General features: G+C 40.3%; 1 protein-coding gene across 4 annotated transcripts in view; it reads left to right on the top strand.

Annotated features, from left to right (window-relative positions):
- Positions 1-10,261, top strand: part of igdcc4 (immunoglobulin superfamily, DCC subclass, member 4) — a 57,713-nt gene extending 47,452 nt beyond the window's left edge. For 3 of the 4 annotated variants that reach the window (XM_060859466.1, XM_060859465.1, XM_060859468.1), the window contains exons 17-19: positions 520-742; positions 2,749-2,868; positions 4,931-10,261. In XM_060859466.1, coding sequence (XP_060715449.1) covers positions 520-742; positions 2,749-2,868; positions 4,931-5,410 — 823 coding nt within the window. In that variant the 3' untranslated portion in view covers positions 5,411-10,261. The remainder of the gene's footprint in view (positions 1-519; positions 743-2,748; positions 2,869-4,930) is intronic. The other variant, XM_060859467.1, reaches the window with a different exon arrangement.
- The last annotated feature ends 2,622 nt before the right edge of the window (positions 10,262-12,883 follow it).

Below are 12,883 nucleotides of genomic sequence, written 5' to 3'. Positions count from 1 at the left end.
CTGTGAAGCGATAGAAAGCACACTCTATTCAGGATTAGAGTTAGAGTTCTCTCCTGTTCTTATTTTTCCTCTTTCTGATTAATCGGAGAGGTTTCAACACTTTTCGTGGCGTTACAGCAGGTTAGAATGTCATAGTTTGATCAAATAAAAAAAAAAAAAAAAAGATTTATTTAAGCTTTAGGGGGAAAAACATTTTATTGTGTAAAACTACGGCCCCATAAATGTAAGTTTTGAATATGTATGAGACAAAACATTTGCATTAGTATGAATCTGACCTTTTAAATCGCATCCATTTTGCATAACTTTGCATAGTCGCCCATGAGAACGTCTCGACGGCGAGTCTCTTGGTTGGGGGTTGATTACGATCGTTCCACCTCTCAGAATGCGAGATGTTTAAATAGTCAAGTCAAGTAAAGTATACAATGCAGACGAACCTCTTCTTGTTGCCCCTCTAATGAATGTTTTTGTAAATTGAAGCTGGCTGTAAACACGGCGTCTGTCTTTCTTTCTATCCCACAGTGACGCCCCAGGAGGGTTGGAGCCCAGTCTGTTGCACCCGCAGTACCGCAGGAGCGCCCATCCTGCACCAGCTGTCATACCGAACTGCACAGATTGCCATGAACTGGAGACTCTAATGCCACCCGGAGTCCAGGATCCTGTCCTGCCCCTGACTGAACCTACTGAGCAGCAAAGTCTCATGGGTAGTGTGGGGGGAGCTTATGACGCACTGACAGATCTGAAGGTGAGGTCTGTCTGTGAGTTCATGCTGTTAAGGAACCCTGAGCACACAACAAGGGCCTTTCACACATGAAATAATCCTCTGTGATCCTCTGGGTTTGTGTCGTTAGAGGTTTCACACTGCTCCTACTTCACCCGGGTTAACACTGAATCCTGGGTTTGTGTAGTTAGAGGTTTCACACTGCTCCTACTTCACCCGGGTTAACACTGAATCCTGGGTTTGTGTAGTTAGAGGTTTCACACTGCTCCTACTTCACCCGGGTTAACACTGAATCCCGGTTGTTCAGAATCTGACCATGTTCACACTGTACATTCCTAAACCCCGCCTTCACCTTCTACTAATTTGCATATTTGCATATCAACAACCCTGATTGGATAAATCCAGCATGTGACCTCTATAAATAACGGCTCGTCTCACGCTTTCACATCAGTGAGTAATAAAAGTTCAGGTCTGTTCTTCTGCACCCGAGCAGCTTCTGTTATCTTTCACAGCTTTCTCATCTTTTTTGCTCTTTTTAAGTCGGTCTTGTATTCGATCAGCCGTTCGTTCATCGATATCTAACTTCCTCTGTTGCCGTATTTCCCCCTCACTACGCTGCACACTTCTGTGATGTTCAGTGTTTTGTCTCCTGACTCTATCTACCGAGCCGTTTTTGTTCGGTGACGTTCAGCTACGTCCCGGTTTTCACCTGATACGAGGCTGAAGAGCTGTTCGGGTTCTGATTGGGTGTCTGTTGCTAAGCAACAAGCCGTAACGTGCAGTGTAAAATGCTTTGATGTGAGATATTCACTCTTTTTTAATTGGTCAGCTGTAATGGTGATTTTTGTGTGTTTGAACTGAACCCTGAGGCGATCGATTCAGCATCAGACTCAATTCCAGCAGGAAAGTGATTCCCTTCTGAATCGACTCGACAGGAAGCGAATCCAACAGAGAAAATAAACACTGGAGGCGATACAACAAATAATTTAAACAAGTTTCTTTTATCATTATCTAATAATTTTTTTAGTTCATGTTCTTCATGTTCTTTTTGTTCTTCATGTTCTTTGTGTTCTTCATGTTCTTCATGTTCTTCGTGTTCTTTTTGTTCTTTGTGTTCTTCATGTTCTTTTTGTTCTTCATGTTCTTCATGTTCTTCATGTGGACACGGTGGCTTAGTGGTTAGCACGTTCGCCTCACACCTCCAGGGTTGGGGGTTCGATTCCCGCCTCCGCCTTGTGTGTGTGGAGTTTGCATGTTCTCCCCGTGCCTCGGGGGTTTCCTCCGGGTACTCCGGTTTCCTCCCCCGGTCCAAAGACATGCATGGTAGGTTGATTGGCATCACTGGAAAATTGTCCGTAGTGTGTGATTGCAGTGGGTGAATGGAAGTGTGTGTGTGCCCTGTGGTGGGTTGGCACTCCGTCCAGGGTGTATCCTACCTTGATGCCCGATGACGCCTGAGATAGGCACAGGCTCCCCGTGACCCGAGGTAGTTCGGATAAGCGGTAGAAAATGAATGAATGTTCTTCATGTTCTTTGTGTTCTTTTTGTTCTTCATGTTCTTCATGTTCTTCATGTTCTTCTTGTTCTTCATGTCCTTCATGCTCTTTTTGTTCTTCATGTTCTTCATGTTCTTCGTGTTCTTTTTGTTCTTCATGTTCTTCATGTTCTTCATGTTCTTCATGTTCTTCTTGTTCTTCATGTTCTTCATGCTCTTTTTGTTCTTCATGTTCTTCATGTTCTTCATGCTCTTTTTGTTCTTCATGCTCTTCATGTTCTTCATGCTATTTTTCTTCTACTAATTAGTTGATGGGAATAGCAACTAAACCAACGAATCGACTTAGCTTTGATTTGAAGGACTGAAAGATGTAAAAGCTTCATTGGTTTCACGAAAAATACATTGTGTTCTGATGTGCGTCACATTTTTATTCGTAAATTCATACAAACATTCTCAAATTATAATGCTCTCAACTCTCTCCAATTCTCTCGTTTATTTAAATATGACTGATTTTGACTGTTTTTGTGTCAAATAGCCAAGCTGGAACGGTTCGGTGAGCCGGGAGTGGGCCAGTCGGATCAGCGCCTACAGAGAGACGGTAACCGAAAAGTCGCCGTGTCTTGTTAGCGAAGCTCAGGATGCAAAGGAGAGAAAGGTGAAAGAGAGTGTGAAATTTTTACACGTCTACTAGGGGTGTGAAAATATATAGACAGAACCCAGTAGTGTGTTTGTAATAATATGGCGAGATGGTGTGTGTGTGTGTGTGTGTGTGTGTGTGTGTGTGTGTGTGTGTGAAGCCTTGACAGAAGATTCTTCCTGTCAACAGGAGAGAAAGTAATTAACATTAAATGACCAGTGACAATTTGATTATAAATAAGCAGCATGTAAAAGTTAGATGAGGTTTGAATGAAGTGCTGAAGCTTGTATTCTACAAATTATACACACACACACACACACACACACACACACACACACACACACACAGTCTCACCCTCTCTGACAGAGCAGGACCAGGATGCACCCAGCAGAAAGGCGAGAAATCAAATTAAACCTTGATTTAGCTTTTCATTACACCTCATATTGGTCCTGATTTATTCTCCAGTTGACATTTACGTCTTCATCCAGCTTCCTGGTTCTGCCATTAGACTGCATACATGCGCAACAGGAACATGAGGAATCAGGTAATCTTTTCTCCAAATGAGACTCGAGCGCATTAAATTCTCATATCGTGACTATTAACTTGATGGATACGCTTCGTCATTATAATTACACCTGGATAAACTTTACTAACAAACAATGTAATAAATGACAGACATTAAATGGGGCTCGACATCTGGTCCCACCTTCTCTCGGGGTACGAGTAAGAGTCGACTCATCAAGAATCTTCTCAGTTCAGGCTCCTGGATGGTGGAACGAGTCTGTGTCTAAAGACCAAACTCTTTCTGAAATTCTTAAACTAGCACTGAAAAATGTAGAAACAAAAGTCTGTGGTTGTTTCTTGTTGTATTTTCTCTTACTATGTGACCTAATCTTACACTGAATTTTAGTATTTAAAGGTGCGGTGCACAATGTTTGAGAAATGCTTCAGAAAACTTGCTACACAAAACAAACATGTAGCCAATGAGCAGAAAGGGGCGTGTCTTGTGAATATGTGGCAGAGAGAGTGTTCACTGCGCATGTGTGACATTAGCATAAAGGGGCGTGTCTTGTGAATATGTGGCGGAGAGAGTGTTCAGTGCGCATGTGTGACATTAGCATAAAGGGGTGTGTCTTGTGAATATGTGGCGGAGAGAGTGTTCACTGCGTATGTGTGACATTAGCATAAAGGGGCGTGTCTTGTGTATATGCGGCGGAGAGAGTGTTCAGTGCGCATGTGTGACATTAGCATAAAGGGGTGTGTCTTGTGTATATGCGGCGGAGAGAGTGTTCAGTGCGCATGTGTGACATTAGCATAAAGGGGTGTGTCTTGTGTATATGCGGCGGAGAGAGTGTTCAGTGCGCATGTGTGACATTAGCATAAAGGGGTGTGTCTTGTGAATATGTGGTGGAGAGAGTGTTCAGTGCGCATGTGTGACATTAGCATAAAGGGGCGTGTCTTGTGAATATGTGGCGGAGAGAGTGTTCAGTGCGCATGTGTGACATTAGCATAAAGGGGTGTGTCTTGTGTATATGCGGCGGAGAGAGTGTTCAGTGTGCATGTCTGACATTAGCATAAAGGGGCGTGTCTTGTGAATATGCGGCAGAGAGAGTGTTCAGTGCGCATGTGTGACATTAGCATAAATGGGCGTGTCGTGTCAGTATGTGGTGGAGAGAGTGTTCAGTGCGCATGTGTGACATTAGCATAAAGGGGTGTGTCTTGTGAATATGCGGCGGAGAGAGTGTTCAGTGCGCATGTGTGACATTAGCATAAAGGGGCGTGTCTTGTGAATATGTGGCGGAGAGAGTGTTCAGTGCGCATGTCTGACATTAGCATAAAGGGGCGTGTCTTGTGAATATGTGGCAGAGAGAGTGTTCAGTGCGCATGTGTGACATTAGCATAAAGGGGTGTGTCTTGTGAATATGTGGCAGAGAGAGTGTTCAGTGCGCATGTGTGACATTAGCATAAAGGGGCGTGTCTTGTGAATATGTGGCGGAGAGAGTGTTCAGTGTGCATGTGCAGGATAGGTGCTTATACATATCAAGATGATGATGTGTGTGTGTGTGTCTTTGTGTTTCAGAACAATCTTGAGGATCATCCGCAGTCTCTCGGCTCAAACCAGTTAGAGGCCGAGGTGATCGTACACTCAGAGCGGTCCGATACAGCGGAGGAGGCTCAGGAGATTCGGAGTGACGCCGATCACTCTCTGGGGTCTCCCGTTTCGCACGTTTCTTACAGAGAGGACGCTTCACCTCTGTCATTATCCTCAATCAATACTGACACTGAAAACCATCCCTCATCTCCGTGCAACCTTAACCACTTACTGGCTAATCACAACGGTCCGCTGGAAAACGGGCTGGCCCAGCTGACTCTGGGAGGTGTTACAGAAGACGGGGTATCTCCCAAGCACCTCCAAACCACCCTAGAGAACGGAGATCACAGACTCCACCCTTCAAAGCAGCCTCTGTCTCAGATAGGACTGTCGACTTCCTCTCCAGCCTTCGCTAGGTCCGGCATGGTCCGCTCTACCTCAGGTGCGCACAGCTACCTGTGCTCCTAAGCATTAAACCAAGAGGAGGAAATGAACCATGATGCCAATATTCCACTATCGCAACGTATCGTTTTATAAAGTGTGTACATACAGAATATTTTTTTAGCTCTAGATACCATGGGTATGATTTTTTTTTTTTTTCTTTTCCTGTTTTTTTTTTTTTTTAATTGTGTGCATGTATTGTATATTCATTTAGTATATATGGATACATGCACGTGATATAAATAGTATATATAAATATTGTATATTTGGACTTTTCTTACTCTGGAGATGGAATCAGATGTGAGTGTGAAGATCAGAGCAGAACACAGGCGTAGTCCACAGTAACAAGGAGACACTTTATTTAAATCTCTTTGTTTACTTGTTTGGGTTTTTTTTTTGGCGTTTTTGCGCAAAATAATTTTCCCTAGTTTTTCAAAAACACTGACGTGTAACTGTCACGTCATCGCCACAGTTCCAAGACGACAGAACTTCTACTGATGCCTTTTTTTTTCTGTATAATTTAATTGGTGAAACTGTGATGGGCAAGAAAGTGTTTTAATGTTCATATTGTCAAAAAACCCCCAGAAAAACACAGTGGTGGACGTTGCATATATTTTGTGGGTGAGACGCCCGGCTCGACGTTTTCTGTCGTTTTCGTGTTCTGTTGCCAAAACGGAAAATCTGAATTTTTTTATTATTAAATTTCCAGTTGTGTTAGTGTGGACTAGGCCGTAGTCAGATGACCTGAATAGACCAATCAGAGATTAGGATCTATAAAGCAGCCGTAGATTTACATCAAGGAGTTCCACAACTCTTCCACGTATTACAGATCACTCAGGGTTAACACACACACACACGCACGCACATGCACACAAACACTCACACACACATGCACACACACACACGCACACACAGTCCTGGAAGCTACACCTTTATCGGCTTTCTTTTCAGCTTGATGATACCTTATCTATCAGTTTTATTCATTGCTCGCTCTCTTTCTCTCGCTCTCTCACACACACTCACACGAACACACGCACACAAACACACACACACACACACGCACACACACACACACACAGAGTCCTGGAAGCTACACCTTTTTCGGCTTTCTTTTCAGCTTGATGATACCTTATCTATCAGTTTTATTCATTGCTCTCTCTCTCTTTCTCTCTCACACACACACTCACACACACACACACACACACACACACACACACACACACACACAGAGTCCTGGAAGCTACACCTTTATCGGCTTTCTTTTCAGCTTGATGGTACCTTATCTATCAGTTTTATTCATTGCTCTCTCTCTCTTTCTGTCTCACACACACAGACACACAAACACACACACACACACACACACACACACACACACACACACACACACACACACACACACAGAGTCCTGGAAGCTACACCTTTATCGGCTTTCTTTTAAGCTTGATGATACCTTATCTAACAGTTTTATCTATTGCTCTCTCTATCTCTCTCTCTCTCTCTCTCTCTCTCTCTCACACACACACACACACACACACACACTCACACACACAAACACACACATAATACCGCAGTTTCTGTTTGCACCTCGCATGAAAACAGGAAAATGCATTAGAACCTGGTTGGAGTTAGCAATATACATGGTACTTGTTGTTAGCTAGCATAAATGACAAAACCTCAAAAATTCTTCATCTACTACTAGTTATAAGTTCAATATATAATAGTTAGCTTAATCTTAGCTAGCTTTCTGGCAATGGTCCTATTTCTTTTAGACATAAAATATAATATTAGCTAGCTTTGTATTTAATTTAACAATGTAATAGTTAGCTTAATCTTAGTTAGCTTAATCTTAGCTAGCTTGCCAGTGAAGTTTTAAATGGCACAACAATGTAGTTTAATTAATGTTGGCTTTCTTGTTAGGTATTTTAGTTGATAATAATAGTTACTGTAATATTAGCTTGCAAATGTTGCTGCTGGTTTTTAGTTCCAGTCTTTTGGGTCAGCTAGCGTTAGTTAGCTTGCTAGCGAACGTGCCCGTTGGCGACCTTTAATTTCACAGTATAGTAGTTAGCATATTGTTAGCTAGCTTACTAGCGAATTTGTACTGTTCACAGAAAAGTAGTTTACTTTATGATTAATATCTAGCTTGCTGTGTAAGCTAAGTAGGAGGTTTTTATTGTGTAAATAACACTGGTCTTTAAGTTAAGTCCTAAAAAATGTTCTTGTGATCCATTTTTTCTGTGTTTATGAAAACAGTTAGCGGCTAATCCTAATTTCAGACGGGTGCAAACAGATGCTTTCTACACAACATTCCTCTGCAGGAGTTTTATGTAAATAATGACGAGGAACGGCTGAGAAAAGTTGAAGGATATGTCTAATGTTCATGTAGTCAAGAGTAATTTGAGTTTAACGGGAGACCAAAAGCATGTTTGAGGTGCTTCACACAGCTCCTTCTCCCAGCCACTACCTCATTTGTTTAAAATGGATCCTATATATATATATTTTTTTTGTGATTTAATTTTCAGGAATAATTTATAATTCTGAGGTAAATTTTGTGTCTGTGGGTTTATAAAGATTGTGAATCATAACGTTTAGCACTTGTAGAAGTCTCTCTCTAGCTCTTTTGTCTTCTGTCCATCCAATCATGGCTTGCGGTGATGGTTAGCGTTCCATCTGACGCATTAATTAAGACAACCTTCACTATAACAAACAGCGCATCCGTAAGAGATTAGCGGAGGACTTTCTGGTTGGCGGGAAACGCGTCCATGCCTCACCTCACCGCACGCATCTTATGCATTTCTCAGGGAGCTCTGACACACACATACACAGTGCAGGGAATCCAAGCAGATAAAAGAAGAAAGCAAACATGTCTGTTAAACACTGTTCCTGTGTTCATTCAGCCATAATTAGCTTTTTTGTCTTGTTCTTTATCTTGTTCTTCCTCAACAGTGATGCATGCTCTCTCTCTCTCTCTCTCTCTCTCTCTCTCTCTTTTTCTCTCTCTCTCTCTGTACTGCTGCTAAGAGCAGAAACGTTTTTTTCCCTTTATATGCATTCGAAACGATTATTTAAGCGTCTTGTATTTTATTTTTTTCTCCTTTTGATAAAAGACAAAAGACTTCTATTTCTGACATGTTAATTATTTTATTAGAAATTTTTTACCGAAATGATGATTCTCGTGTCATACATCAGTCTGAAGGATTTGTCTCTCTGTGTACATCGATGACCAGTTCTGCATTTTTTTTTTCCTTTTTTAACACTACGTATTATACTTAGATTAATATTAGAAATCTTACAACTAAAATGAAGTCATTTTGTATATATCTCTCTCTAAATATATCTATATATCTATATATCAGCTAAAAGCTCAATATTACATCAGGGTGCCATTTGATTATCCACCAACCTGAGGGTCTAGAGCCAGGTTTTCAATATTCTAGCCCTTATTAGGTATAGCTGAGTGCAAAAGTTTGTGCACACATAGTTTTGGGGTGACAACAAACATACAAACATACAAACAAACAAACAAAAAAAAAACTACTGAAGTTTTGTGTTCTTTAAATGTTGTTTTCCACTGAAATTTCTTGTAAATGCTCAAGACTTTACATCCATATTCATTTATTTATATATTTACTTTAGAAGTAAAGCAGTTTCCACTCACTAAATTCCAGCTTATTATTTGTAGTTATCCGCTATTATTTATTACGACGGCGGAAGTTCAAAGCTGCGTCCCAAAGACCTGCTGCACGCTACGCACTTACACTATGCACTAAACTAATGAATGTTAGACGGGTCGTCTCAATTTTTTAGTAACGTCAAAGTTGGACGTCGAAGATTGGATTATGGGGGTCACGGTGTCTTAGTGGTTATCACATTCGCCTCACACCTCCAGAGTTGGGGGTCCGATTCCCGCCTCCGCCTTGTGTGTGTGGAGTTTGCATGTTCTCCCCGTGCCTCGGGGGTTTCCTCCGGGTACTCCGGTTTCCTCCCCCGGTCCAAAGACATGCATGGTAGTTTGATTGGCATCTCTGGAAAATTGTCCGTAGTGTGTGATTGTGTGAGTGAATGAGAGTGTGTGTGTGCCCTGCGATGGGTTGGCACTCCGTCCAGGGTGTATCCTGCCTCGATGCCCGATGATGCCTGAGATAGGCACAGGCTCCCCGTGACCCGAGGTAGTTCGGATAAGCGGTAGAAAATGAGTGAGTGAGAGTTTGGATTATAATGTCGTTTAGAATATGGTTAATCATGAAAATCATGGGGTTAATTAGAGACATATTAAGACCGCCAGAGTGTCATCAGGTATCTTGAAAATGTTTTCTTATTTATAGTCAGAACCTGGTAGCTCCTTTTCCTCTCCCCTTCATGCAAAGCTTGAAGTGTTTTTTTTATACGGTAGAAACAAAGAAAGTACTTTAGGTTCTTGGGCTGCACGTCTTCTCTTCTTCTTGTTCAGTGTGAACACACAACTCACACACATTATGCTTTACAACGGAGTCAAATAGAGTATAAGAACGCGATTTAGGACGCAGCTAAAATCTTATTTATTCCACACTTCACACTTGGTACTTTTTAATTCTGGTCAGAAGATGTTCAGTTATTTCAAGAACAGCAGCTCAAGTTGTGCAGCTTCAAATAACAGGTTTCTAATAATTTGCTTGTTCTAATGTTACCATTTCCATAGCAACAGCTCGTTCGCTGAGATTTGTACGGCGGACGCTCCACGTAATCTCGGACTACGAAATAACATTTAAAAAGTGTTGATATTCAACAAAGAAGTGCATGTAATCCTTAATATGTTTGTTTTATTGAACATTAATGGAAGGAGTCTCCAGTGTTAGCACTTGGTAACAGTTTGTTTTCATGATGTTAGATATAATTAATAATAAAATAAAATAATAAAATATATTTTCTATTTTATTAAAGAATGTTGTGTTGAACTTTTTAGCCATTTATTGTTATATAAATGGCTAAATAGTTCAACACAACATTCTTTAATAAAATAGAAAATTTTAACAGGTCCAAAGAAAACGTACCTGCTATTATTGGAAATCCAAACATTTCCACGTCACTCGTTCTCTCGTTTTATTCCTCGATTAATATTCGTGAAGACTTTTAAATGAATGCTGAACTCGATGCTTTATTCATGTTAATTAATAATTGTTAAAATAATTTCGGTTAAGAGAAATTTAATGTAGTAGAACAGACTGAAATAAACACGAAATCAAGAAATGAAAATAAATAACAGGAAAGTGTTAAACTATTAAACTTACAGAAATCCAATTTTGAGATACGGTGCAATATTTAAATTCACTTTAAAATAGTGAAACATTTCCCTTTTTTTTAGGATAAATGAAGTGAAATGTAGTGAGGGTGCACAAACTTTTGCACTCAGCTCTATCTTCCCACCGCCATGTTAAGGAAAAGTCTCGGCAAAAGAAAAAGAAAAACAAAAAACCTGCGAATCTTGTGTTCCTGTGAAGTGTCGTTCTGTAGCTATCGTGTGAAGCGTGAACAACAAGGTGACATCCAACACGCCAAATTCATCACCTCAACATTTTTATGGAAGTCCAGTCACGATCTCTCAGACCTTCTCAGAAGGATTAGTTTGGTGCTACATCTTAGAACAGGTGCTCAATATGGTGTTTTAAACAATTCCTCTTTGTATTTTTCCATCATTCAGGTTTGTATTCTAAGAGACAAAGTCGTTTTAAAAAAATAAATAAATCTGAGAAATCACCCTTGGATCGTTTGAACATGTTGAATTTTTTTTTTTATTATTTCTTCTTCTGAATACAGTAAACTGTGTGTAATTATTATATACGTATGTATTCCACATGGATTAAGCTTAAAGACATTTAATTAAATGGTTAATTAAAATTAAGCCAGTATTAGATTTAATCTGTGTCTAAAAGTCCAGTGTGCTTCATTTATTTTAATTTTCACTTAAAACTGAAACTTTTTTGAATTTTTGGATTTTAAATTTTATGCTTCTATAATATGTTATAAATTAAGCCTGAGGGGGGCACGGTGGCTTAGTGGTTAGCATGTTCACCTCACACCTCCAGGGTTGGGGGTTCGATTCCCGCCTCCACCTTGTGTGTGTGGAGTTTGCATGTTCTCCCCGTGCCTCGGGGGTTTCCTCCGGGTACTCCGGTTTCCTCCCCCGGTCCAAAGACATGCATGGTAGGTTGATTGGCATCTCTGGAAAATTGTCCGTAGTGTGTGATTGTGTGAGTGAATGAGAGTGTGTGTGTGTGCCTTGTGATGGGTTGGCACTCCGTCCAGGGTGTATCCTGCCTTGATGCCCGATGACGCCTGAGATAGGCACAGGCTCCCCGTGACCCGAGGTAGTTCGGATAAGCGGTAGAAGATGAATGAATGAATGAAATAAGGTGCAGATCTTTCAAAAGTGTTCAGACTTCCATTTCTTCAAAGCATTTCTCATGGTGTTCCACAGGGAGTCATTCTCTGTCCTGTTCTGTTTTACACGTTCTCACTCGTTCTTCTTTTCACAGTCTACACAACAGACCCACCGAACATGCGCTAAATTCGCATGGCTGCTTTGTCACTTGCTAGTGTGCAGAGAGGTTGGCACTATGTTTTTTCTCTTAACACGTGTCTTTTCTCGGGTGTTTGCTTTGAATCGGAAGAAAACTTTCAACATATACGAGAATGTCTGCCTTGTTTTATAAAACCTACCTGAAACAAAAAATGAAGAAAGAAGCAAAGAAACATTGCACAAAACTGTGCATTTCTAAAAACTGGAACTCTAGTGTCTTCACCTACAGTATTCCTGTATTAGCAATTAGCATCGGTGTAGCTTAAGCTGTTCAAAAAATGAATAATATAAACAAATTCGTTTAAAATTCATTTGAACATAGATAAAAACATTTCACTGTATTTGAAGTTTCTATTGTTATTCTGCTGTTATACAGAACACTTGATAAATCCTGCTGTGTTTCAGTTGTCACAACATTCTATACTGTATATATTCCTTATAGTGATCCTTATCCTCTCTCTCTCTCTCTCTCTCTCTCTCTCTCTCTCTCTCTCTCTCTCTCAGTTTATCTCTACATATATATAAAATGGATTTATGTTTATAGTGATCCTTATCCTATCTATCTATCTATCTATCTATCTATCTATCTATCTATCTATCTATCTATCTATCTATCTGTTCTCTCTCTCTCTCTCTCTCTCTCTCTCTCTCTCTCTCTCTCTCTCTCCATATATATATATAATAATAATAATAGAAATCCTTTTTACATAAAGAATACATTATGTGGTCATTGTATGCTTCTGAAGTACTTATTACTTTTACTATTATACTCCTCCAGCTCCTCTAATGAAATCAGAGAGCCATTAAGTGTGTTAGAGCCATTAGTCTGTAGAGAGAATTACATGTTAATCAGGTGGTAATTAGACCCACAAAGCATTATTACATCACAGCAGCACAATGCACCTATCCATCTACAAAAACATATAAAAGCTTGAATATCAGTT

This window comes from Tachysurus vachellii, chromosome 23 (assembly GCF_030014155.1).
Source record: "Tachysurus vachellii isolate PV-2020 chromosome 23, HZAU_Pvac_v1, whole genome shotgun sequence".
NCBI classification, from domain to species: Eukaryota; Metazoa; Chordata; class Actinopteri; order Siluriformes; family Bagridae; genus Tachysurus; species Tachysurus vachellii.
The sequence above is the reverse complement of the archived record's forward strand: the minus strand, read 5'-3'. Positions and strand labels throughout refer to the sequence as shown.